Genomic DNA, 26,140 nt, shown 5'->3' with positions numbered 1-26,140 from the left:
TATGTGTGTGTGTGTGCGTGTGTGCGTCTCTGTAGGTGTGTGTGTGTGCGTCTCTGTATGTGTGTGTGTGTGTCTGTATGTGTGTGTCTCTGTATGTGAGTGTGTGCGTCTCTGTATGTGTGTGTGTTTGTGTGTCTCTGTATGTGAGTGTGTGCGTCTCTATATGTGTGTGTGTGTCTCTGTATGTGTGTGTGTGTGCGTCTCTATATGTGTGTGTGCGCGTCTGTATGTGTGTGTCTCTGTATGTGAGTGTGTGCGTCTCTGTATGTGTGTCTCTGTATGTGTGTGTGTGCGTCTCTGTATGTGTGTGGGTGTGCGTCTCTGTATGTGTGTGTGTGCGTCTGTATGTGTGTGTGTGCGTCTGTATGTGTGTGTCTCTGTATGTGAGTGTGTGCGTCTCTGTATGTGTGTGTGTCTCTGTATGTGTGTGTGTGCGTCTCTATATGTGTGTGTGTGTGTGCGTCTGTATGTGTGTGTCTCTGTATGTGAGTGTGTGCGTCTCTGTATGTGTGTGTGTGTGTGTCTCTGTATGTGAGTGTGTGCGTCTCTGTATGTGTGTGTGCGTCTCTGTATGTGTGTGTGCGTCTCTGTATGTGTGTGTGTGCGTCTGTATGTGTGTGTCTCTGTATGTGAGTGTGTGTGTCTCTGTATGTGTGTGTGTGCGTCTCTATATGTGTGTGTGTGTGTGCGTCTGTATGTGTGTGTCTCTGTATGTGAGTGTGTGTGTGTCTCTGTATGTGAGTGTGTGCGTCTCTGTATGTGAGTGTGTGCGTCTCTGTATGTATGTGTGTGTGTGTGTCTCTGTATGTGAGTGTGTGTGTCTCTGTATGTGTGTGTGCGTCTCTGTATGTGTGTGTGCGTCTCTGTATGTATGTGTGTGTGTGTCTCTGTATGTGTGTGTCTCTGTATGTGAGTGTGTGCGTCTCTGTATGTGTGTCTCTGTATGTGAGTGTGTGCATCTCTGTATGTGTGTATGTGTGTGTGTGCGTCTCTGTATGTGTGTGGGTGTGCGTCTCTGTATGTGTGTGTGTGCGTCTGTATGTGTGTCTCTGTATGTGAGTATGTGCGTCTCTGTATGTGTGTGTGTGCGTCTCTGTATGTGTGTGTGTCTCTGTATGTGAGTGTGTGCGTCTCTGTATGTGTGTGTGTGTCTCTGTGTGTGTGCGTCTCTATATGTGTGTGTGTGCGTCTGTATGTGTGTGTCTCTGTATGTGAGTGTGTGCGTCTCTGTATGTGTGTGTGTGCGTCTCTGTATGTGTGTGTGTGTGTCTCTGTATGTGTGTGTGTGCGTCTGTATGTGTGTGTCTCTGTATGTGTGTGTGTGTTTGTCTCTGTATGTATGTATGTGTGTGTGTGTGTGTGTGTCTCTGTATGTGAGTGTGTGCGTCTCTGTATGTGTGTGTGTGTGTCTCTGTATGTGTGTCTCTGTATGTGTGTGTGTCTCTGTATGTGAGTGTGTGCGTCTCTGTATGTGTGTGTGTGTGTCTCTGTATGTGAGTGTGTGCGTCTCTGTATGTGTGTGTGTGTGTGTGTGTGCGTCTCTATATGTGTGTGTGTGCGCGTCTCTGTATGTGTGTGTGTGCACGTCTCTGTATGTGTGCGTCTCTGTATGTGAGTGTGTGTGTGTCTGTGTGTGTGTCTCTGTATGTGAGTGTGTGCGTCTCTGTATGTGAGTGTGTGTGTGTCTCTGTGTGCGTCTCTGTATGTGAGTGTGTGTGTGTCTGTGTGTGTGTCTCTGTATGTGAGTGTGTGCGTCTCTGTATGTGAGTGTGTGTGTGTCTCTGTGTGTGTCTCTGTATGTGAGTGTGTGCGTCTGTATGTGTGTGTGTGTGTGTCTCTGTATGTGAGTGTGTGCGTCTCTGCATGTGTGTGTGTGTGTGCGTCTCTGTATGTGTGTGTGTGTGTGTGCGTCTCTGTATGTGTGTGGCATATCGCACCCTAGTGAACGTCCTAGCTCCCAATTTGATTTCCTCCCGTGTCCTAAAAGAGTCCTGAAGGCGAGCTAGACCCAAATGTACCTCAGCACATCTATATTAGTTGCAGTCACTATGTCCTCCCTGACCAGATCTAGTCCATAATTATCACCCAGTCAGCATCTCCCCGGTGGTCATTGCTCCCAGCCATTACCCTCTCAGCCGCGTTATTCCCCATCAGTCAGAGCGAACAGCAACATAACAAGTGAAGATGACCGAACGCAGGGAGTTTAGGCTGCAAGCCGTCAAATCTTCATAAATGACCCTGATTTTATTCATCTTCATTTGTACAGAGCTGCAGCACTTACCAGTGTCTGTCGGTGTATCACTATAATCTGCAGCCATGTAATGTGACGGAGGACTCCCATAGTGGTTCACATTGTGTTCATGATGCTGAGGCGGATATTCCTGGTGTGTGTCTGTGAGGAGGAAACCAGGCCGGAGATAAGATAATGGAACTGTACGGACTTACCTCATCTCAGTGTACAAGCAGGACATTAACACCAGTCCCCTGAATACAGATAGATATAAAAAGCTAATTACTACCACCACTGACCACTAGAGGCCACTGATATACCAAATTACTCATTTGTGTGCTAAAAGATGCCATAACAGAAAGTGATCGCAATTTTTGCAGGGACACTGATCTGTTTCAAATTTGCTGGATATGGAGAGAGGGAGCTGTGAGAGTGGATGTAAGATAGGGACTGTTGGTGGGGTGGAGAATTTATGGGTTTAAAACGGTCACAGCTCAAAGTGAAAGTAAAACTGTCACAGATCAAAGTGAAGTATGTTGCAGGAGCCGTATATTATATAATGAGTTAAACTGCAGCCAACGCACAACCGTGTTCTCCTATAGCGCACTCATGGGATATAATTGTGTAGTTGTGCTGTATTCCTTGTTTATCTTTGTGTATTTTATACAAAGAAAAAGAAAAGAGACTGTTTTGTGGGACGCACACTAATACAATTAAAGTAAAACTTAGCTTTTAATAAATTTATTTTCAAATTCCCTTTTAATAGTTTGAGGGAAATAGTAGTGAAATAAAGAAGTTAAAATCACGGACACACACAAAACCACATAGAACATACACACATGTATAGTGCTCGAAAAGTAAAAGGGTGTATTTAAAACCACAGCGATATGTTACTGGAAAATATTGTATTTATTATAGCACACCCTTGTAGGGATACAGTTTATCACTTATAGCCTTAATTGGCTTGAATGTCTAGTGATATTCAGATTGGGGAGATTTCAACTCCTGAACATATAGTGATTATTAATGTGAATTTGTTTTTATTGGGATCAGATATAATTCAACAGTGCTCAGCTGCCACCTGGTGGTGGTTTAACTAGTTGGAAAAATTCACATCACTATAATAAATCTTGTTCAGGTTACTATAACAATCATTTGTTTGGCAGGCTGTTTTAAACAGATAACCTGACTTTATAGGTGCAGCTTGTTTTCTATAATGCTGCTACCTATCCATCTCCCCAAATCTGCCTGCACCCTTAATAGGTATGCAGTACTGCCATTTCAACTGATCACTACAATGGGTTAAATAATGCTAATACATATTTCCAGTAAACAATCTTCCTACACGTGTTTCACTAAACAGCTTTCTCAAGGCCAACCTGAGTGTACCTATTGAGAGACTTTTATTCATTTGTGGTCCACCAATGAAAATCGTGTTTTAACATCATGTGGTATCATTGGACCAATCAGCATGCTTCCACGCTGGTCCTGGGGAAGCTTGTTCAATTACAGTTATGACTTTAGACGCCTAGGCCACCTGATAACATCACGTGACCGGCGCTTTCTAAATGACGTTACTTTTCCTGCATAGGGAGCCTATTATCAGGCTGTTCCTTCTCCCAGCAATGCGCTCGGTAGCGCTTGTTTATTATTCGTTCTGTTGCCATGTGAACAGCCTTCACCCGGCGTCACATAACCGGCCATGGCCACGTTATCTTCAGCGTCATCCGCCCTCGTCATGTGATCCGTCTGACCGGCCAATCGTCAGTCAGACCGGACTGATGTCCCGCCTCCTGCCTGTGTTCTCCATTCTCTCAATGAAACATCTTCCGTCCGATCACGTGTTCCGCAATAGCCTATCCTCGATCTATCTCAAATTCAGGAAGTATTTACTATCCTGTTTTTGCCGATGCCCCAGCCCTGCCTCCGGCATAGAGCATAATCAAGTATATAATACAGGATAATAGGTATATTTTCCATCCATAGAACCGCTGCATTAAATTATATGGTGCCAGATATCAAATGACATGTTTAATCCTTGATCGTTTTTTATTTTTGTATGGTATTTAATTCTTATCTCATATTATTACAGATGACAAAAATAAATTTATTCCAATAATTCTAGGGAATAGGGATTGGATCAAATGAAAGGATGACATTATATTAATTATATACAGTAGCAATCAAGCTTAATTGATCCAATCAATAAAACAGGTGACACTATTGTCTTAATATCAGTTTGATATCCTGATATTCCTATTTTATTTGCTTTATATTATTAACCCTTGCATGAATTTATTCATAATTTATTAATATAATTTCCATTATTTTATAAGAAGTGTAAAGAAAAAACTTTTTTTTTTTTTAAGCACATGAACAGCATACTCTGTTCATATATCTTATTCTGTTTTCATAAAAAGGAGTGATCTAAGATCATTCTGCTCTACACAAATCAATTCATCACCTATTATACATCAATTATTTCATCACTTCTAAGATATACTCAAGGGTAACATAATAAATTTTTCGTCACTTTTCACATCTTTTTGTTTTAAAAAAATCTTTTTTCACTTAGGTTATCACCGGTTTTTATGTTCCTTTTGATATTTTTTAATAAGTTTTTTCTTTACACTTCTTATAAAATAATGGAAATTATATTAATAAATGATGAATAAATCCATGCAAGGGTTAATAATATAAAGCAAATAAAATAGGAATATCAGGATATCAAACTGATATTAAGACAATAGTGTCACCTGTTTTATTGATTGGATCAATTAAGCTTGATTGCTACTGTATATAATTGATATAATGTCATCCTTTCATTTGATCCAATCCCTATTCCTTAGAATTATTGGAATAAATTTATTTTTGTCATCTGTAATAATATGAGATAAGAATTAAATACCATACAAAAATAAAAAATGATCAAGGATTAAACATGTCATTTGATATCTGGCACCATATAATTTAATGCAGCGGTTCTATGGATGGAAAATATACCTATTATCCTGTATTATATACTTGATTATGCTCTATGCCGGAGGCAGGGCTGGGGCATCGGCAAAAACAGGATAGTAAATACTTCCTGAATTTGAGATAGATCGAGGATAGGCTATTGCGGAACACGTGATCGGACGGAAGATGTCTCATTGAGAGAATGGAGAACACAGGCAGGAGGCGGGACATCAGTCCGGTCTGACTGACGATTGGCCGGTCAGACGGATCACATGACGAGGGCGGATGACGCTGAAGATAACGTGGCCATGGCCGGTTATGTGACGCCGGGTGAAGGCTGTTCATATGGCAACAGAACGAATAATAAACAAGCGCTACCGAGCGCATTGGTGGGAGAAGGAACAGCCTGATAATAGGCTCCCTATGCAGGAAAAGTAACGTCATTTAGAAAGCGCCGGTCACGTGATGTTATCAGGTGGCCTAGGCGTCTGATGTCATAACTGTAATTGAACAAGCTTCCCCAGGACCAGCGTGGAAGCATGCTGATTGGTCCAATGATACCACATGACGTTAAAACACGATTTTCATTGGTGGACCACAAATGCATAAAAGTCTCTCAATAGGTACACTCAGGTTGGCCTTGAGAAAGCTGTTTAGTGAAACACGTGTAGGAAGATTGTTTACTGGAAATATGTATTAGCATTATTTAACCCATTGTAGTGATCAGTTGAAATGGCAGTACTGCATACCTATTAAGGGTGCAGGCAGATTTGGGGAGATGGATAGGTAGCAGCATTATAGAAAACAAGCTGCACCTATAAAGTCAGGTTATCTGTTTAAAACAGCCTGCCAAACAAATGATTGTTATAGTAACCTGAACAAGATTTATTATAGTGATGTGAATTTTTCCAACTAGTTAAACCACCACCAGGTGGCAGCTGAGCACTGTTGAATAATATCTGATCCCAATAAAAACAAATTCACATTAATAATCACTATATGTTCAGGAGTTGAAATCTCCCCAATCTGAATATCACTAGACATTCAAGCCAATTAAGGCTATAAGTGATAAACTGTATCCCTACAAGGGTGTGCTATAATAAATACAATATTTTCCAGTAACATATCGCTGTGGTTTTAAATACACCCTTTTACTTTTCGAGCACTATACATGTGTGTATGTTCTATGTGGTTTTGTGTGTGTCCGTGATTTTAACTTCTTTATTTCACTACTATTTCCCTCAAACTATTTAAAGGGAATTTGAAAATAAATTTATTAAAAGCTAAGTTTTACTTTAATTGTATTAGTGTGCGTCCCACAAAACAGTCTCTTTTCTTTTTCTTTGTATAAAATGTTCAGCCCATGACTGTTGGGTACAGCACCCCCCAGATCTCAAACGAAATATAGGGGTTCTCTCTAAAAATTATTAATTTTCTCTTAAAAAGTATATGAGAAAATTTATTTAAATAGTGTGCAGGCCTGCTACTAGCCACTTAAATGTGGCAACCTGTTATCTTTGTGTATGTTTGTGTGTGTGTGTGCGTCTCTGTATGTGTGTGTGTGCGTCTCTGTAGGTGTGTGTGTGCGTCTCTGTAGGTGTGTGTGTGCGTCTCTGTAGGTGTGTGTGTGCGTCTGTATGTGTGTGTCTCTGTATGTGAGTGTGTGCGTCTCTGTATGTGTGTGTGTGCGTCTCTGTATGTGTGTATGTGTGTGTCTCTGTATGTGAGTGTGTGCGTCTCTGTATGTGTGTGTGTCTCTGTATGTGTGTGTGTGTCTCTGTATGTGAGTGTGTGTCTCTGTATGTGTGTGTGTGTGTGTGCGTCTCTGTATGTGTGTGTGTTTGCATGCGTCTCTGTATGTGTGTGTGCATCTCTGTAGGTGTGTGTGTGCGTCTCTGTAGCTGTGTGTATGCGTCTCTGTATGTCTCTGTATGTGTATGTGTGCGTCTGTATGTGTGTGTGTCTCTGTATGTGAGTGTGTGCGTCTCTGTATGTGTGTGTGTGTGTCTCTGTATGTGAGTGTGTGCGTCTCTGTATGTGTGTGCGTCTCTGTATGTGTGTGTGTGCGTGCGTCTCTGTATGTGTGTGTGTGCGTGTCTCTGTATGTGTGTGTGCGTCTCTGTGTGTGTGTCCGTCTCTGTATGTGTGTGTGTGCGTGCGTCTCTGTATGTGTGTGTGTGCGTGTCTCTGTATGTGTGTGTGTGTGTGTCCGTCTCTGTATGTGTGTGTGTGCGTGCGTCTCTGTATGTGTGTGTGTGCGTGTCTCTGTATGTGTGTGTGTGTGTGCGTCTCTGTGTGTGTGTCCGTCTCTGTATGTGTGTGTGTGCGTGCGTCTCTGTATGTGTGTGTCAGTGCGTCTCTGTATGCGTCTCTGTGTGTGTGTGCGTCTCTGTATGTGTGTGTGTGCATCTCTGTATGCGTGTATGTATGTGTGTGTGTGTGTGTGTGTGTCAATATTAATTTAAATCATCCCTTTTATTGTATCATGAAATCGCAAAGTGATGAAGTGATGGTTTAGAGGTGGCAGCAAAAGATGGGCGTGCCATGGCAGTTTCCAAGGTATATATTATATGGTGTGAGTGGCAAAGATGTACACAGAGAAACATGGCGCCTACGTCGCAAAGTGAGAACTATATTGCAGTGTAGAAATAAAGCAGTCAGTATTTTCCCTGCACTGAAACAAAGTAACTCGCCCAAATCTAACTCTCTCTGCACTGGTTACATCTGCCCCCCTGCAGTGCACATGGTTTTGTCCATTTGAGAAGGAATTTGCCTCTGAGGGCGGGATGTACTAAGCTAAAAATGCGGTAAAACCCCCATTTGCGGGGGTTTTACCACATTTTCTAATGTACAAATACCCGGCCGCCGCTTGCCATCCTGCAGGTCCACCTGCAGCCAGATGTCCTTCCGGCTGCAGGGGGGAGGAGGTGGCGCTGGGGACAGCCTGCTTAGGCTTCCCCGTGTGAGGGGAGGAGGAGGCGCCCTGGGAGGTGATGGAGACCACCCCGCACACCACATCACAGGTATCGCGGGGGGCTCAGTCACCGCAATGCGATGCTAGCCGCATATGCCGGGCGGCGAAGTATATTAATACATCCTGCCCTGAGAGTGAACCAGAATAAGGCCCTAAATCAGGCCCCTGGTCAGAAACACAAACAGTCAATGTTTTCCAAGAGGCAAACAGGTGTAGTCATTACTCATGGACACATTTTTAAAAGATCCACAGGTGGAGCTAATTATTTCACTTGTGATTTTGTGTGGAGACCTGCAAACCATGCACTGTGTGGGGTCCTGAGGACCAAGTTTGAGAACCGGTGTCCTAGAGAAATGAGGAGGTCAGGAGAACCTGCTCCCTACAAGCAGGTGCTATCCAGCTGGTCTACAAACATATGATTGGGCAGAGGTGACCCCATTACAGGCTGATACCCTGGGATGCGCTTCATTGTGTATACAAAGCTACTGTGTAGTATACTCACCAGTGACCTGCAGTGCTCCTGTGCTCCTCTCCAGTGGCTGCACCAGGCTGGGATGCTGCACTCGGCATATGAATTCCACGCCATGATCTGCTGTCCTGGGCACGAGGGTCAGATGTGACTGGCATGAGTACGTGTTATCGTTCTGTCTGCCTAACGGATCTATGGACTCTCTGTACAGCTCGCTGGGAGATACACAGCTCGTGTCCCCAGATATTGGGTCCTTTCTCAGCCACGTCACAGACACAGCACTTGGGAAGTATCTGGAGATGATACATCGCAGAGAGGTCTCTTCATTTATCCTTAGAGTTGGAACCGAAATCTCCATTTGTGGGCGCCAGGGATAATCTACAGGAAAGTAATGAAGATGTATAATCAATGCTGCAGAGCAAACATCGGAATAATCAATAGAACACGAAGAGGATAAAACTCTCACTTGTATTTCTCCTTCAGTGCCCAAACTGGTAGATGAATCTCCCCCCAGAGGTGATCACTCCTGCCCCTGTGACAGTCCTACATCCCATCCCATATTAATAGAATACATGGAGAAGGTGCAGTCATGGGACAGTGGTCAATAAATCCTACTGGGAAAGGATTCATAGATCATAACTATCTGCCTTTTTAAGCCTGCAGGCTTGTCTGCCCCATCCACCCACATTATTCGATGGGCGTCGACACACGCATCATCGGGCGTTTGTCATGGGAACCCCCAGTGTTTCCAAGGGAACGCCCATGAAACACTGGGTGTGTTCCCATGGGCGCATTCCCCGTCCCGCCTCCCCATGCTCCCTGTCCGTACTGTTGTGTGCAAGCGCCCAGCAAACAATCTATTCACCGTGGCCACTCGCACATGCGCAGAAATGCACATTTGTATGCACAGACCAAGAACATTGTGCTCCTGTGCAAGTTCGCATGGGAGCACACCAACCAGAATAACCTCCTGAGTGTGGTCATTGTCACCTTCAGGGAATGATGTCATGCCAAGCCTACACAATCCCAATAGGACTCAAAGGGCTTTACATTTCCCTTTACAGCGCAAAATACTAAATAAGTTTAACAGGAGAAAACTAGTAATTTAGGTTGTGTGTTTCAGGATCTACAGCAACAGGAGCGATATGCTGGAAGTCTTGATTCTGTTTTTGAAGGACTCTAGAGTTGAGGCCTCTAGAACGGTGCAGAGCAGCAAGTTCCACAGAGTCAGAGCCACAAAGCTGAAAGCTCGACCCCCAGATGAGTTCCAGGAGATTCTAGGTTAATAGTCCATCATGTGCAGTAAGCGAGACGGACAGTATGGAATCAGAAGCGGCTTCAGGTACCTTGGGCTCTGGTCATGAAGGGCTTTGAACGTCATTAAGTCAATCTTGAAAGTAACTCACCATCTTACATCCAGTTAGTAGAGAATGGGTGTTATGTGGCTGGAGCAGGGCTGGTTGGTTAATAGCCTGGCAGCTGCATTTTGTACCATCTGCAAGTGGCACAATGCTAGGTAGAGGGCAAGATGATACAGATGCATGTAGGAATGGAGGCAGATCTTTTCAGTGAAATAATAGCTTAATTCTGGCTATGTTCCTCAGATGAAAGAATGATAATTATATTGTGGCTGATACCTGATATCTAAGGGACAGTCACTATTCAGGACAATGCCACAAACGCTGCTGCTAGACTGAATCCTGCTGGTGGCCACGGCTCCTGGTGTGACATCAGACTAGGGCATAGAGTGGTCCTGGAGAGGTGGTGGAATATATTTTCAATGTTACAGACCCCCCCCCCCCAATTAGGTGAGCCCAGGCCAGTGCCCCTAATTTAATTACTCCACACAGTAGCACAATCTCACTCGCACTGCAATGCATGCAGTTCCATATTCATATTACACCCCATAGTAGTGGCCCTTACTCACTTTATGATATACAGTAGTGCCCCTTATTCACATGACATCACTCAGTCGCACACAGTAGTACTCCTTATACACAGTAGTTATACATAATGACCACAGTAGTAGTGCCCCTTACACATTGGGGGTAATTCTGATTGACGCGCAAGGCTGCAAATTTGAATGATGACTCTCAGGTCACTTAGATTTGCGTGCACACTGGACAGGAACTGGGTGGGCAGCTGACATCTGGTGATTTCAGCTTCCTGCACCACCGTGTGATTTCCATGGAAACGCCCAGCGTTCCCATGGGCGAATCCCCCGGCCCGCCACCCCACACCCCTGTCTTGGGTGCGTGCGCCCGGTGACCACTCTGTTTGCCATGGCAAAAATGGGCATGTGCACTTCACAAACATTGCGCTCACAGGTGAATTTGCATGTCAGCGTGTCAATCAGAATAACCCCCATTTTGTACACAGCAATAGTACCTTGTGACAGCATGACATCACATACGCCGGGCCAGAAAACTAGTTCCCTCTACTATTAGAGGTGGTGGAACTCAGTTCGACCCCGTTCCCCATCACTTACTGCGTCAGATGTTCAGGGCTGGCCACATGTGCACAGATATTTTACCTTGAGGGGACCCAGCAACGCTTCCCTGACTTCCCTGGTTCTCCATGGAGTACAGTCACCGGGACAGAGTAAGCGGACTGTAGTAGGGTACTTACATCACCGCCACAATACATAGTCACATAATGCTCACCTGGATCTGTTATAGAGAACTCGCTGCACTCAGCCTCATCCAAGGACTCGTGGTTCCAGGTCACTCGTACTCTGGGGTCCGGGACGTTCATGGCCGTCTCAGGCAGGACACACTCACTTGTGACACTAAATGTTTTATTTAAATTAGTGTTATATTTTTCCTTTGAAGGACAGGTCTGTGTCACCTGCTCTCCTGGCCCGTAACACCACTGAATGTGGACATCTTGGGGAAAGAAGTTCTCCAGAAACAGAGTAAGTTTTATCTCTTCTTTGCCCAAACTTTGTTTTACCGACTTCTTCTTATTGGGTTTAGCTGCAGAGAAAACGTGAAAAAAGACAACGTTAATACAGTCATATGATGAGTATAACAATGGGCGACTGCTGAGTGTTATACAGAAGCCAACTGCATATCATGTACAGTCCTGTCCCACTCACCCACCACCTGCAGAGCTCCTGAGCTTCTCTCCAGTGGCTGCACCAGGCTGGGATGTGCATCATTGTGTATATAAAGCTACTGTATACTCACCAGTGACCTGCAGTGCTCCTGTGCTCCTCTCCAGTGGCTGCACCAGGCTGGGATGCTGCACTCGGCATATGAATTCCACGCCATGATCTGCTGTCCTGGGCACGAGGGTCAGACGTGACTGGCATGAGTACGTGTTATTGTTCTGTCTGCCTAACGGATCTATGGACACTCTGTACAGCTCGCTGGGAGATACACAGCTCATGTCCCCAGATATTGGGTCCTTTCTCAGCCAGGTCACAGTCACAGCATTTGGGAAGTATTTGGAGATGATACATCGCAGAGAGGTCTCTTCATTTATCCTTAGAGTTGGAACCGAAATCTCCATTTGTGGGCGCCAGGGATAATCTACAGGAAAGTAATGAAGATGTATAATCAATGCTGCAGAGCAAACATCGGAATAATCATTAGAACACGAAGAGGATAAAACTCTCACTTGTATTTCTCCTTCAGTGCCCAAACTGGTAGATGAAACTCCCCCCAGAGGTGATCACTCCTGCCCCTGTGACAGTCCTACATCCCATCCCATATTAATAGAACACATGGAGAAGGTGCAGTCATGGGACAGTGGTCAATAAATCCTACTGGGAAAGGATTCATAGATCATAACTATCTGCCTTTTTAAGCCTGCAGGCTTGTCTGCCCCATCCATCTACAATATTCGATGGGCGTCGACACACGCATCATCGGGCCTTTGTCATGGGAACCCCCAGTGTTTCCAAGGGAACGCCCATGAAACACTGGGTGTGTTCCCATGGGCGCATTCCCCGTCCCGCCTCCCCATGCTCCCTGTCCGTACTGTAGTGTGCAAGCGCCCAGCAAACAATCTATTCACCGTGGCCACTCGCACATGCGCAGAAATGCACATTTGTATGCACAGACCAAGAACATTGTGCTCCCGTGCGAATTCGCATGGGAGCACACCAACCAGAATAACCTCCTGAGTGTGGTCATTGTCACCTTCAGGGAATGATGTCATGCCAAGCCTACACAATCCCAATAGGACTCAAAGGGCTTTAAATTTCCCTTTACAGCGCAAAATACTAAATAAGTTTAACAGGAGAAAACTAGTAATTTAGGTTGTGTGTTTCAGGATCTACAGCAACAGGAGCGATATGCTGGAAGTCTTGATTCTGTTTTTGAAGGACTCTAGAGTTGAGGCCTCTAGAACGGTGCAGAGCAGCAAGTTCCACAGAGTCAGAGCCACAAAGCTGAAAGCTCGACCCCCAGATGAGTTCCAGGAGATTCTAGGTTAATAGTCCATCATGTGCAGTAAGCGAGACGGACAGTATGGAATCAGAAGCGGCTTCAGGTACCTTGGGCTCTGGTCATGAAGGGCTTTGAACATCATTAAGTCAATCTTGAAAGTAACTCACCATCTTACATCCAGTTAGTAGAGAATGGGTGTTATGTGGCTGGAGCAGGGCTGGTTGGTTAATAGCCTGGCAGCTGCATTTTGTACCATCTGTAAGCGGCACAATGCTAGGTAGAGGGCACCGCAGTAGTCTAGGCGTGATGATACAGATGCATGTATGATTGGAGACAGATTCTGGCTATGTCCCTCAGATGAAAGAATGATACTTTATTGTGGCTGATACCTGATATTTAAGGGACAGTCACTATTCAGGACAATGCCACAAACGCTGCTGCTAGACTGAATCCTGCTGGTGGCCACGGCTCCTGGTGTGACATCAGACTAGGGCATAGAGTGGTCCTGGAGAGGTGGTGGAATATATTTCCCATGCCACAGACCCCCACCCCCCAATTAGGTGAGCCCAGGCCAGTGCCCCTAATTTAATTACTCCACACAGTAGCACAATCTCACTCGCACTGCAGTGCATGCAGTTCCCAATTCATATTACACCCCATAGTAGTGGCCCTTACTCACTTTATGATATACAGTAGTGCCCCTTATTCACATGACATCACTCAGTCGCACACAGTAGTACTCCTTATACATGTATGCAACACCGTAGTTATACATAATGACCACAGTAGTAGTGCCCCTTACACATTGGGGGAAATTCTGGTTGACGCGCAAGGCTGCAAATTTGAATGATGACTCTCAGGTCACTTAGATTTGCGTGCACACTGGACAGGAACTGGGTGGGCAGCTGACATCTGGTGATTTCAGCTTCCTGCACCACCGTGTGATTTCAATGGAAACGCCCAGCGTTCCCATGGGCGAATCCCCCGGCCCGCCACCCCACACCCCTGTCTTGGGTGCGTGCACCCGGTGACCACTCTGTTTGCCATGGCAAAAATGGGCATGTGCACTTCACAAACATTGCGCTCACATGTGAATTTGCATGTCAGCGTGTCAATCAGAATAACCCCCATTTTGTACACAGCAATAGTACCTTGTGACAGCATGACATCACATACGCCGGGCCAGAAAACTAGTTCCCTCTACTATTAGAGGTGGTGGAACTCAGTTCGACCCCGTTCCCCATCACTTACTGCGTCAGATGCTCAGGGCTGGCCACATGTGCACAGAGCTTTGACCTTGAGGGGACCCAGCAACGCTTCCCTGACTTCCCTGGTTCTCCATGGAGTACAGTCACTGGGACAGAGTAAGCGGACTGTAGTAGGGTACTTACATCACTGCCACAATACATAGTCACATAATGCTCACCTGGATCTGTTATAGAGAACTCGCTGCACTCAGCCTCATCCAAGGACTCATGGTTCCAGGTCACGCGTACTCTGGGGTCCGGGACGTTCATGGCCGTCTCAGGCAGGACACACTCACTTGTGACACTAAATGTTTTATTTAAATTAGTGTTATATTTTTCCTTTGAAGGACAGGTCTGTGTCACCTGCTCTCCTGACCCGTAACACCACTGAATGTGGACATCTTGGGGAAAGAAGTTCTCCAGAAACAGAGTAAGTTTTATCTCTTCTTTGCCCAAAGTTTGTTTTACCGACTTCTTCTTATTGGGTTTAGCTGGAGAGAAAATGGGAAAAAAGACAACATTAATACATTCATATGATGAGTATAACAATGGGCGACTGCTGAGTGTTATACAGAAGCCAACCGCACATCATGTACAGTCCTGCTCCACTCACCCACCACCTGCAGAGCTCCTGAGCTTCTCTCTATTGGCTGGTCCAGCCAGGGATGTTCCACTCTGCAGAGGATTTCTGACCCTCGGTCTCCTGGTGTTAGGGTGAGCACCAGGCTGGCTGTACAGGAGTAGGTGTTATCCGGCTGTCTCTGGGACGGGGTGAGTGACATCTTATACTGATCACCAGCAGATAAAGCGTGAAGTGTCTGGTCTCCGTTCTTCTTCTTGTACCAGCTCACAGTCAGAGCATCCGGTAAGTACCTGGAGATGTTGTACTGGAACGTTGTCGGCCTCTCCACTAATACATGCGGTACAGGAACCGCCTGAACTTCTGGGCACCATCCGCGACCTTCACAAAATAAAGATTATAACTATTCATTTCTGAAGTGTTGTAAGAATGTAAGACTTTGCTGTACGCCACTTTATGATCCACCTTACACTATGGTCACTTCCCAGTATTGTAGCTCATGTAGCTGTTCTTATCCCATGCATCAGTTATACATATAGAATATGGAAGATGTCCATAGGCCTGGTATGTGCCATTAATCAGAATGCCATGTAAATGAGGGATGCTATTATACAGGGATCAGTATGCATGACGGCTACGGGCCCAAGCCCAACAGCGGCATCCTGGTAAACAATATCCTGAGTAAGTACAGATACTCTCTCCCCCTATCTCCTAATCCACATTACCAGCAGTCTAACACTAACCCTCCCAGTGCAGCTTAACTATCCCCCCCCACCGCACAGCCTTACCCTCCACCCGCAGCCTAACCCCCCCCACACAGCCTAACCCTCCCCCTGCAGCCTAACCCCCCCCCCCCCACCGCACAGCCTTACCCTCCACCACGCAGCCTAACCCTCCACCACGCAGCCTAACCCACCACCCCCGGCAGCCTAACCCCTCCTCCCTCCCATAGCCTAACCCTCCCCCCCGCAGCCTAACCCTCCACACAGCTTAACCCTCCCCCCACAGCCTAACCCTCCCCCCACAGCCTAACCCTCCCCCCTGCAGCCTAACTCCCCCCGCAGCCTAACCCTCCCCCCACAGCCTAACCCTCCCCTCGCAGTCTAACCCTCCCCTTGCAACCTAACCCTCCCCCTGCAACCTAACCCCCCCACACAGCTTAACCCTCCCCCCACAGCCTAACCCTCCCCCCACAGCCTAACCCTCCCCCCTGCAGCCTTACCCCCCCTGCAGCCTAACCCTCCCCCCACAGCCTAACCCTCCCCCCGCAGTCTAACCCTCCCCTTGCAACCTAACCCTCCCCCTGCAGCCAAACCCTCCCCCTGCAGCCAAACCCTCCCCCTGCAGCCAAACCCTCCCCCTTGCAGCCAAACCCTTCCCCCCTGCAGCCAAACCCTCCCCCCCCTGCAGCCTAACCCTCCCCCTGCAGCGGGATACCAGTGTCAGCATCTCCCCTGATGTCGGGATTCTAGTGTTGTGGCCGCCATTTTGGATTCCGCTGGTGATATTTCAACCGCTGGCTTCCCGATCACCAGCATCCCTATCTCCGGTATCCTAGCCACTTCCCACTATATTTTCTCCTCTTTTAATTCTATCACCATTAGGAATTTACACTCTTTTAATCTTGAATTATTTTGTCTATTTCATTACTATAATATTGTATATGTGAAATACAGTATGTGTTTTATTATAGAAAGTCTTCTTGGGCGCTAACTATTGGTGCTTAGGGGGAGATTTATCAAAGTGTGAAGAGAGATAAAGTACCAAACAATCAGCTCCTAGCTACCAGGTTGTAGGCTGTGTTTGGAGATAGACCAATGTCCCTTACATAAGGACATTTCTTGCTCTTACCGATGTCTTTCCCAGACAAGACTCTGGATTTTGGTTGGTTGAGAGATTGGTGTTTCCAGGTCACAGACACCTCCGCACTGGGAACCATGAGGAGACGTCCGGGGACTGTGCACTTGCTGCAGACATTATATGTGTTATCAGCATTCTTCTTCCAGTCCTCTGTGGATTTGGATGGCGGCTGATCCTTCCCTGTGGTCCATGTGAGTTTAAGGTGTTTGGGATAGAGGTTTTGTAGGACCAGAGAGCACAGCACATCTCCGGAGTCACTTATAGTTGTCTTTACGTCATCCACGGTGGGTTTTGCTAGAAGAAAATATAAAAAATGCTTGATATTAAGAACACACATATTGTGATAGGTGAAGGGTCAGTTACTGTATATAGACGTTGCTGGAGAAATGTTGGAAGCCGCACCGATACCACCGATACCACCGATACCTTAATTAAGGCATACAATCTTATGCGATCACATACAATTGAAAAGATTTTTAATTGTATGTACAAAATCGCATCTTATGGATCTCATCTTATGGATCTCATGGATCTTATGCATCCATAAGATGCATAAGATCCATGAGATCCATAAGATGTCATAAGATAAAAGATCCATGAGATCCATAAGATGCCATAAGATAAAAATCGTGAGCCCCCAATAACCATTGTTAACGCCACCGGCACTATCACCACCAACCCAAAGCATGGCGAGTGCAGCGAGTCCGCGAGGGGCGGCGGTACGCGTCCTCCGACCTTTTCATACCCCCACTATCTACGTCGGCGTGGAGTTGATTTTATATAGTGTGGCGAGCGCATCGAGCCACCGAGCCCGAAGCATGGCGAGCGTACGCGGACTACTTCACAAGTATTCCGCATCCGCTCGCCGCGCTTCAGGCTCGAAGGCTCGCCACACTATATAAAATCAACTCCCCGCTGACGTGGATAGTGGGGGTATGAAAAGGTCGGAGGACGCGTACCGCCGCCCCTCGCGGGCTCGCTTCGGGTTGGCATTGATAGTGCCGGTGGCGTTAACGATGGTGGTACTCTTTACCTAGAACGGCGCCCATCACGGGCATCGCATGTACATCGCATGCCATTATAATGTCATGCGATGCGACCGATGCGATGCCCGCGATTTTACATAGAAATGCATGTTAAAATGTAAATCGCGTCGGTCGCATCGCATGAATTTTCAATTGTATGTGATCGCATAAGATTGTATGCCTTAATTAAGGCATACAATCTTATGCGATGGGCGCCGTGCTAGGAAACAAGTACCAATTTTTAATTGTAAAAGTACCCTTATGGGTACTTAAAAAGTAAAATGAGCCCCCAATAACCATCGTAGTACTCTTTACCTAGAACGGCGCCCAGGATTTTGATCATAGGCATCGCAAGGTAAAAAATTGCGTCGGTCGCATCGCATGCGGCCAAAAAATCGCATGCGATGCGACCGACGCGATTACCGCGATTTTACATAGGGAACAATGTTAAATGGCCCACAGACCCCAAATAGCCACCCTGGGGCCCCCCCAATTGTTAACGCCACCCCACGATCAACGTTAACCCGAAGCGTGGCGAGCGCAGCGAGCCGGCGAGGGGTGGCGGTACGCATCCTCCGACCTTTTCATACCCCCACTATCCACGTCGGCGTGGAGTTGAGAATAGAAAGTGTGGCGAGCGCAGCGAGCCCCGCGAGGGGACGCGGATACCTTCACAGGTATCCGCGTCCCCTCGCGGGGCTCGCTGCGCTTCGGGCTCGGTGGCTCGATGCGCTCGCCACACTTTCTATTCTCAACTCCATGCCGACGTGGATAGTGGGGGTATGAAAAGGTCGGAGGACGCGTACTGCCGCCCCTCGCGGGCTCGCTGCGCTCGCCACGCTTCGGGTTGACGTTGATCGTGGGGTGGCGTTAACAATTGGGGGGGCCCAGGGTGGCTATTTGGGGTCTGTGGGCCATTTAACATTGTTCCCTATGTAAAATCGGGTCAATTGGGCCATTTAACATTGTTCCCTATGTAAAATCGCGGTAATCGCGTCGGTCGCATCACATGCGATTTTTTGGCCGCATGCGATGCGACCGACGCGATTTTTTACCTTGCGATGCCTATAATCAAAATTGTGGGCGCCGTTCTAGGTAAAGAGTACTACGATGGTTATATAGTTTTAAATTTTCGCAGCCTTTTATGAATAAATAATTAAAAGTTATATTTTAAGAGTTTAACTCTTTCAGGTGCACCTAACAAAAAGGACATTCTTTTCTCTCCTTTTTCTACATGGTTATTGGGGGCTCATTTTACTTTCTAAGTACCCATAAGGGTACTTTTACAATTAAAAATCGGTACTTGTTTCCTAGCACGGCGCCCATCGCATAAGATTGTATGCCTTAATTGAGGCATACAATCTTATGCGATCACATACAATTGAAAAGATTTTTAATTGTATGTACAATATCGCATCTTATGGATCTCATGGATCTTATGCATCCATAAGATCCATAAGATGCCATAAGATAAAAATTGTGGGCGCTAGGAAATAAGTACCGCTTTGTGTAGTGTACGTTAGTCACTATGATGCTATGTGTAGTGTATGGTGGTCACTATGATGGTGCATGTACAGTACGGTTGGCACTTTGATGCTATTTGTAGTGTATAGTGGTCACTATGATACAGGGACGTGCGGCGAGATAAATGGCTGAGGAGTTCCTGGCAAGTACCAGAGCCAGCTTCACACACAATGTATGAGCTCAGGGGTACATTCCAGTATTATGTATGTGCAGCAGTATACACTGCTGGAGATTCGATGAGTTTTGATAAGAGATGTGCAGAAAAGGTAGCTAGGTGAGGCACTGCCTCACCTGCCATAGACTTGTTACTCCATAGTTTTGACTATAAAATGATTACAATAAAAAAATTAAGATTTTTTAAATATATTCTTTGTATTATTTTACATACTTTATAAACTAAAAACTCCGGTGTATAGGTTAGTATGACAGGAAAGGCTCTGCCTCACCCCACCGCATGCCACTGGTGTGTAGTGTATGGAGGTCACTATATTGCTGTATGTAGTATACGATGATCACTATGATACTGTGTGTAGTGGTCACTAGAGGCTCTGGTTACTGGATGGCGATCACTTGGATGCTTTGGTTACTATATGGCACTCACTTATTCTGGGTATATTGCTTTATACTGTTTATTCATGCATGTGTGTGTGTGGGTGGGGGAGGGGGGGTAACAAATATAATGTGTTTCTTAATGTAATTATTCCCCTTCATGTCAGAATGTGGCTACACCACTGGGTAGAGTACACAGGGATAACTGCTATTTATTCATATATGTGGGTGGGCATGTCCTGAATGCCTGTGATTATAGACATATTATATACTGGAGTTTAATAGCAGCCTTACCAGGGTTGCCGAAAAAGGTGGGCTACCCTCCCGGATTCTGGGGGACCCCCACGCCACACCTCTTCCCCACCATTATGGCGTTTTCCCCCTGACCTCTGCATTTAAATGCCACAATCCGCGGGTCTCAGAGGAGGGGGTGGAGCTAAAATGTCACAATCGTGTCATTTTAGCCCCGTCCCCTCCACGGAGATCCGTGAATTGTGTTATTTTACATCCTGGGGGTGGGGCTTAATAACGTCACGCTCAAGCTCCGGCCCCCGAACTGCAGCTGGAAGTCTCCTCTCCGGGCTTCTCCCAGAGAGGAGACTGAAAAAGTCGGCAACCCTGGCCTTACCACATATGGATTTAGGCTTGAAGGTCCTTCTCGTGGTCTTCCCGTTGGTGATTACTGTGCAGGTAAGCTCCACCCCTACATGCTGTGAGATGGTTGGTATAAGTGACATCAGGCTGGTGATATTCAGTAGGCCTTCTCTGTCTGACTTGTCCGTCTCTGTAGAAAGGAAATACCCAGCAGCCTTTTCCCCTGTGTTGGATATTACGATTTGTTTGCCATCTCCCTCTGTCACCGTCCATGTCACATTAACATCCTCCGAGCAATTCGATGCTGAGCAATAAAGAGTGACTTTTTCCCCGAGGGTCCACCGCTTGGGTCCAATAATGTCACCAACGATGAATATCTGTGGATCATCTGTAACAAGGTAGTCACCGCAAATAGTGATATATTTTGCAGACTTAGGGGCTCATTTATCAACGATAAAACTCATGGTGGATGATAAAACGTGTTGCTTATGATAAATGGTGCTCCAGACTTTGCTATGAACAGATATATTCAATATACGTAGAATAAAATCTACGCATGGTTCCAAAGGGGAAGAGAGGTCTGACCCAAGCAGTTTCCTAATTAGCGCGATATAGAGATGAGCGATATCGGTATGATAACTAATCACATTTATAGGAAAGTTTGACGTTTTACACTTATTTTAAATAATGACCAAATACGGGCATTTACTGTACGTGTCTGCTGTAAGTAATCTATTCTTGTGTCATGTTACATTGGATGATAACCCTTTATCGTCAGATCGAACTCACCTTCCTTAGGGATTGAAGCTGTCCTGTAAGTGGTCACATCTTCTGCTGTCTCGGGAGAGGAATCGGTCTGGATCTGTTCTTGAGACGTGTTCTTTATAGCTGTCCAATACACCCATTTACAAGTTATAAGCTTACGCTGGTAACAGTGGAATTAAGCAATGCATATTGTGTTTCTGTATCCTGAATGCTGCGTGATCACATTACTAGGACCATCCTTTTCTTACCAATTCTTTTGGAAACTGGGTAATCCAAGGTCTCATGCTCCACTATGGCCTGTAGAAAGCTACACTTGTCTAGATCGGTTCTGGAGGTCCTCAGGTCACAGACGCTCGTCACCTGGTAGCTTCCATCCTCGTTACATTCACTAGTGATGGATGAGGTCAGAGCATCACTCTCTTCTGTAGGTGACTGAACTGACAGTTTCCATAACACGGTAATATGTTGGGGGTAGATGCCGTCCACAGCCAGAGAGTAGGTGGTGTCCCCAGTGCAGACGATATCCTTCACTGCGGGCAATCCTGAAAAAAATGTTAAACAATAGATATGCAATTCTAAAACTACCAAAAAACTATAATAGAATTTCACATTGCTAACCATAAAACTAAGAGCCGATTGGCTGGTACGTTATCTCTCTCCAAGAGTTGATACAATTCTCTATAACAGTGTGTTTTCTCAATCATGTTTTTTAGATCTTTTGTGTTCCATTCTTAGGTTGTTTGCATATCATGGATTGTCACTTCTTTATATGCACTTTCAGGATCAAAAGTAAAAAGTGGACTGCAGCTAATAATCCTATTGCTTTGTTCTGGTTTATCGTACGTTCAGGTTGCCCAACTGAAGCTCTGCGTGACAATGGCCAGGAGGCACTCAACAATCTGGTAGAATGTGCCCTCAAATTTTCTGGTACAAGCTGCCCTTCTTCTACATAAGTTCAGCATAGTACAGATGTACAGTAATCCACTCATCAATGGTCTACTTGGATGCTTGAGGGCGTCAAAGAGGACCAAAGAGCCCTTGTCCTGCTCACATTCCAAGATCCATAACATTAACATGATTCTACCAGCCCTCAAAGCAGTTAGAGACTAAAGAAGAGTTCTCTTCTTCATGAGGCCTAAGATTGAAATCATGTTAGGCTACTATGGGCTGAATGGAAGATGTACTGTAGCTTGAAGAACAACCTTATTTTAAATCCCAATATGCAGACGTAGAGAACAGAGATGCCAGCTAAATAGTTTGCTTTCAAAATAAGGAACTTTAAGTCCATTGAAGCTAGTGGTTAATATATATAAAACAAATAGACAGTATTAACTTCAGCCACACTAATCTTTAGTGACCCTGATCCTCAGATCTCTTTTCTGAGAGAAAGATGCTGCAACAAGCCTGATGCCATGTTCAGAATGTCCATGTACCACAGTATTGTTGGCCAATAAACAGCAGCCCAAATTACAAAAAAAAAACCTATATTGGAATTTTCCACCCAAAGCTGAGTGTTTAGTGTTTTTGGCTTTAAAATTGGCCAAAAATATGAAATATTTTTTTTTTGCCCGAGAAGTGAATACAGTAAAACCAAGATTTTCTGCACTTCTTGGACTGTAATGGAGTGACCATCACGGAGATGCCCTTCGCACACTGTATTGGAGTGATCACCACGGATATGTACTTCTTGGACTAGATTGGAGTGACCACCCCTGAGATGCACTTCTTGGACTGGATTAGAGTGACTAACACTAAGATGTACTTCTTGGACTGTACTGTAGTGACCACCACTGAGATGCACTTCTTGGACTAAATTGGAGCGACCACCAATGAGATGCACTTCTTGGACTACATTGGAGTGACCACCACTGAACTGCACTTCTTGGACTGTACTGAAGTGTCCACCACCAAGATGCACCTCTTGGACTGTACTCCAGTTACCACCACTGAGATTCACATTTTGAACTGTACTGGAGTGACCACCACCAATATGCAGTTATTGGACTAGCTTGGAGTGACCACTACTGAGATGCACTTCTTGGACTGTACTTGAGTGACCATCACTGAGATGTACTTCTTGGACTGGACTGGGGTGTCTACCACTGAGATGCACATCTTGGACTACAGTAGATTGGAATAACCACCACTGAGATGCACTTCTTGGACTGTACTGAAGTGTCCTCCACCAAGATGCACCTCTTGGACTGTACTCCAGTTACCACCATTGAGATGCACATTTTGGACTGTCCTGGAGTGACCACCACCAATATGCAGTTATTGGACTAGCTTGGAGTACTGAGATGCACTTCTTAGACTGTACTGGAGTGAACATCACTGAGATATTGTCACACCAGGGGGCTTAGTCGGCAAGACTGAGACCTCTGGTGGGGACCTGGACCGGTACCTGAACCGGGGAGGTTGGAGAGGACCCTTGCGCATGGACTGTGCGACAGTGCACCCAGAGCCAATAAGCAGTCAGAGGTAAAAGTACAACCAGATTTATTATGCAGAAGGTTGTAACGGTACAGGCAGTAAAGTATGCAGGAATAATGACAGTTCATGCAGATTGCAATACTTTATGTGGTGATGGATGTGATGGATATGGTATCGATGGTGGAACATCGGATGGATATCGGATATGGAGACTGTGGGCCCGGAATGACGGACGGAAGGTAGGAGCTTGACTGTGGGTCTGGAATGACGGACGGAAGCTTGACTTGGGAATCCGGAATATCGGACTATTGATGAAACATCGGAGGCGGATGATGCTGGAGCATCGGAGGACCAGAGTCCCGGAGCTAGGCTTGGTCGCTGGGCTGAAGAGGCAGGCTCACAGGTGATGGAATAACCTGGACTTCAACAGGAGATGGAATAACCTGGAATACACCGCAGCATGGAAGACAACACCAGCAGAGAAATACACTTGCACGGAGACAAGGACAGCTGACCATACACTGGAGACAACTGAAGCACTAGCAATGGTTCTGAGAGCTCCCTGCATACTTATACCCACTGGGTGGCCAGGATTGGCCGGGCAGGTATGACAGGGAGATCAGAACCATTGGGATTGGACAGTACAGACATGTGACTGGGAAGAACATGGCAGCCCCCATGTCTGCTATGGCGGGAAAGTATGTTTGTGCGCGCCATGCTGGATACTGGGAGCAATAACGGCGGACGGATGGATTGCCGTGCACTGAGCACTGTCACTGGGAGACAGGAGAGCGGTGCGCCGCGCAGCCGCGGACTCAGCAGCGCTGAGGGGACTGGAAGGTGGCAGCAATGATGGCGCACGGCAGACAGGACGCCGGCAGAAGTGACGTCTGGACCGCAAGCTGAACCTGCGGAGGCACTTAGCTGGTAAGAAAGTCTGTCTGACAGCTCGGATCGTGACAGATATACTTCTTGGACTGTACTGGAGTGACCACCACTGAGATGTACTTATTGGATTGGAGTATCTACCACTGAGATGCACGTCGAGTGACCACCACTGATGTGCTCTTCTTGGACTGTACTGGAGTGACCACCACTAAGATGTACTTCTTGGACTGTACTGTAGTGACCACCACTGAGATTCACTTCTTGGACTAGATTGGAGTGACTACCGCTGACTATATTGGAGTGACCACCACTGATATGCACTTCTTGGACTATATTGGAGTGACCACCACTGATATGCCTTTTTGGACTGTACTGTAGTGACCACCACTGAGATGCACTTCTTGGACACTATAGGAGTGACCACCACTGAGATGAACATCTTGGACTGTACTCTATTGACCACCACTGAAATGCACTACTTGGACTGGATTGGAGAGAGTACTACTGAGAAACCGAAGACTTAATGGAAAGTGTAGAAAGTTCTGTCTTCTCTCGAGGAAGGTCAATGGAGAAAAACAATCCTGGTGGTGACTTTAGGAGATTTTTGGTTTATAATGAATGTACAGTTTCTCTCATCCAATGTGTCTGAAGTAGAACTGAACCCCAGGCAAATAATTTTAGGCTTGCGGGGAAACTTGGAGTGGAACGCCCGGATGAGTCTGGGAGCATGGACATCGATGGCATTGGTCCATGATCGCTCTTCGGGGCCGTAGCCCTTCCAATCGATCAAATATTGCAGACGACCATATCGGATGCGAGAGTCCAAGATTTTACTGACCTCATATTCTGTTCCACGCTGGGTGCAAACTTTAGGAGCCTTGGGGAGCTTGGAATGAAAGCGATTCAGAACCAGCGGCTTGAGCAGCGAAATGTGGAATGTAGCTGGCACTTTCAAATAGGGCGGCAACTTGAGCTTGTAAGCTACAGGATTGACGACTCGCTCAACTGGAAAAGGACCAATATATCGGGGAGCGAACTTCATCGATGGCACCCTCAATCGAAGATTCTTGGTTGACAACCAGACACGATCTCCTGGACGGAGGGCTGGCACAGCTCTGCGTTTTCTGTCGGCAAATTTTTTGTACCTGCTTGAAGCCTTCAGGAGTGAAGAACGAATGAGCTTCCAGGATTTGACGAATTGCCGGATGGTCGTGTCGACCGCTGGAACAGAGGACACAGGTTGCAGAGTGAAGTCAGGAACTCGAGGATGAAACCCATAGTTGGCAAGAAATGGAGTGACATTTGATGAAGAATGATATTGGTTATTATGGCAGAACTCTGCCCATGGAAGGAGTTGAGCCCAGTCATCTTGGGAAGAAGAGACATATGTGCGGAGAAATGCTTCAAGGTCCTGATTCACCCTCTCCATTTGGCCATTTGTTTGAGGGTGATAGGCTGTGGAAAACTTTAGCTTGATTTGAAGCAGGGAGCACAGGCTTCGCCAGAATTTGACTACGAATTGGACTCCTCTATCGGAGATAATTTCAAGAGGCAGCCCATGAAGCTTGAATATCTCTTTGATGAAGAGCTGGGAAAGCTTGGAAGCTGATGGAAGACCGGTGAGGGGAACGAAGTGAGCCATCTTGGTGA

At 46.1% G+C, this 26,140-nt stretch overlaps 1 protein-coding gene across 2 annotated transcripts in view; it reads right to left on the bottom strand.

Annotated features, from left to right (window-relative positions):
- Positions 1 to 26,140, bottom strand: part of LOC146019889 (uncharacterized) — a 94,825-nt gene that overhangs the window by 19,308 nt on the left and 49,377 nt on the right. For both annotated transcript variants that reach the window (XM_083152523.1, XM_083152524.1), the window contains exons 11-20: positions 21,418 to 21,711; positions 21,194 to 21,292; positions 20,439 to 20,792; positions 16,704 to 17,006; positions 14,886 to 15,233; positions 14,452 to 14,763; positions 11,820 to 12,164; positions 11,295 to 11,606; positions 8,665 to 9,009; positions 2,282 to 2,392 (exon numbers count right to left, since the gene is read on the bottom strand). In XM_083152523.1, the coding sequence (XP_083008649.1) occupies positions 2,282 to 2,392; positions 8,665 to 9,009; positions 11,295 to 11,606; positions 11,820 to 12,164; positions 14,452 to 14,763; positions 14,886 to 15,233; positions 16,704 to 17,006; positions 20,439 to 20,792; positions 21,194 to 21,292; positions 21,418 to 21,711 (2,823 nt within the window). The remainder of the gene's footprint in view (positions 1 to 2,281; positions 2,393 to 8,664; positions 9,010 to 11,294; positions 11,607 to 11,819; positions 12,165 to 14,451; positions 14,764 to 14,885; positions 15,234 to 16,703; positions 17,007 to 20,438; positions 20,793 to 21,193; positions 21,293 to 21,417; positions 21,712 to 26,140) is intronic.

Source organism: Crinia signifera, chromosome 7, assembly GCF_055691185.1.
Source record: "Crinia signifera chromosome 7, ASM5569118v1, whole genome shotgun sequence".
Classification (NCBI taxonomy): Eukaryota; Metazoa; Chordata; class Amphibia; order Anura; family Myobatrachidae; genus Crinia; species Crinia signifera.
This window is presented reverse-complemented; position numbering and strand designations above follow the sequence as displayed.